This window comes from Octopus sinensis, unplaced genomic scaffold (assembly GCF_006345805.1).
Source record: "Octopus sinensis unplaced genomic scaffold, ASM634580v1 Contig07773, whole genome shotgun sequence".
NCBI lineage: Eukaryota > Metazoa > Mollusca > Cephalopoda > Octopoda > Octopodidae > Octopus > Octopus sinensis.
This window is the reverse complement of record NW_021830444.1, coordinates 2501-4860: the sequence shown is the minus strand read 5'-3', so window position 1 is coordinate 4860 and position 2360 is coordinate 2501. Positions and strand designations below refer to the sequence as shown.

Sequence of the window (2360 nt, the reverse complement as noted above, 5' to 3'; positions counted from 1 at the left end):
CGCCTATCAGCATCGATACTACCGCCTATACTGCTATCAACACCATGACAATAACATTAGTACCATCAATGCTACAGCCTATACTGCCATCAACACTACCACCTATACTGCCATCAACACTACCACCTATACTGCCATCAACACTACCGCCTACACTGCCAGCAACACTACCACCTATACTGCCATCAACACTACCTCCTATACTGCCATCAACACTACAACCTATACTGCCAGCAACACTACTGCCTATACTGCCATCAACACTACCACCTACACTGCCATCAACACTACCGCCTATACAGCCATCGATACTACCGCCTATACTGCCATCAACACTATCGCTTATACTGCCATCGATACTACCGCCTATACTGCAATCAACACTACCGCCTATACTGCCATCAACACTACCGCCTATACTGCAATCAACATACCGCCTATACTGCCATCAACACCACCACCTATACTGCCATCAACACTACCGCCTATACTGCAATCAACCAATCCGCCTAGACTGCCATCAACCCACCACTATACTGCCATCAACACTACCACCAACCACCGCTAACTGCAATCACACTACCGCCTATACTTCATCAACACTACCGCCTATACTGCCATCACAACACTACCGCCTACACTGTTATCAACACTACTGCCTATACTGCCATCAACACTACCGCCTATATTACAATCAACACTACCGCCTATACTGCAATCAACACTACCGCCTATACTGCCATCAACACCACCACCTATACTGCCATCAACACTACCGCCTATACTGCAATCAACACTACCGCCTATACTGCCATCAACACCACCACCTATACTGCCATCAACACTACCGCCTACACTGCCATCAACACTACCGCCTACACTGCCATCAACACTACCGCCTATACTGCCATCAAAACTACCACCTATACTGCCATCAGCGCTACAACAATAACATCAGTACCATCGATACTATCGCCTATACTGATAGTATAGGTTGTAGTGTTGAAGGTACTGATGTTGCTGTTGGCGTCGTAGTGTTCATGGTGGCGATGACAGTATAGGTGGTAGAGTTGGTGGTACCTATACTGCCATCACCAACGTTGCGGTACGTGTGACACCAACACTGGCATCGTCAACACTACCGCCACACTCACTCACAACCACCACCAACAACAACAGCTACCAACGCTACAATCCCAACACGACCACCACAGAAAAAAAACCCCACCACCACCACCAACAACAACAACAATTTAACATTGCGACCGCAAACACCACTACCACCACCACCACCATTAATACTATTACTACTACCACCACCACCACCACTACTACTACTACTACAACTACTACTAACACCACCACTACCACTACCACCACCACCATTAATACTATTACTACTACCACCACCACCACCACCACCATTAATACTATTACTACTACCACCACCACCACCACCACCACCACTACTACTACTACTACAACTACTACTAACACCACCACTACCACTACCACCACCACCATTAATACTATTACTACTACCACCACCACCACCACCACTACTACTACTACTACAACTACTACTAACACCACCACTACCACTACCACCACCACCACCACCATCATTAATACTATTACCACTACCACCACCACCACCATTAATACTATTACTACCACCACCACCACCACTATTAATACTATTACTACTACCACCACCACTACCACCACCACTACCCCTCCACACACACATACATACACGCACGCACGCGCACCCTTCTAGCCGGAAGTGAATAATATCCGGCCACACTCGACGATGTATTTCAAGGGGAACGGCCGACAATGATTTGTGGTGAACTTCGGATGTAGTTTATTTACAACGGTTGTTGATGTTACTTCAACAACAGAAGTAGTAGTAGTAGTAGTAGTAGTAGTAGTAGTAGTAGTAGTAGTAGTAGTAGTGTAGTGGTGGTGGTGGTGGTGGTGGTTGTTGTTGTTATTGTTGTTGTTGCCGTTCTTACTCGTTCTCTTCGTCTTCTTATCTCTCAAGCACTTTGTCTGCATTCGTTGGGCAGAAATAAGAAACATAATTATAATACGTCTAAGAAATCCATATCAGCAGATGCGATAGATCAGTGCTTTTCAACCTTTTTGCTGGAGCGGAACCCCAAGGAAGCATCCCACTGGCTCGAGGAACCCCTGTGCAATAATTTAATAGTCTTATGCACACATATCTGCACAGGAGAATGAAAAATTACTGCCGATTTTAGCAGTTTTGTAACTTCTTGCGGAACCCCTGGACTGTACTGGCGGAACCCTAAGGAAACATTCCTCTGGCTCGAGGAACCCCTGTGCAATAATTT

The 2360-nt window shown here is 46.0% G+C and overlaps 1 protein-coding gene across 1 annotated transcript in view; it reads right to left on the bottom strand.

Annotated features, from left to right (window-relative positions):
- Positions 1-25: 25 nt before the first annotated feature.
- Positions 26-2360, bottom strand: part of LOC115227844 (circumsporozoite protein-like) — a gene marked incomplete at its 5' end in the record, with an annotated part of 3641 nt that continues 1306 nt past the window's right edge. Inside the window, 2 exons of the mRNA XM_029798561.1 lie at positions 26-442; positions 616-940. Of these exons, the coding sequence (XP_029654421.1) occupies positions 26-442; positions 616-940 (742 nt within the window). The remainder of the gene's footprint in view (positions 443-615; positions 941-2360) is intronic.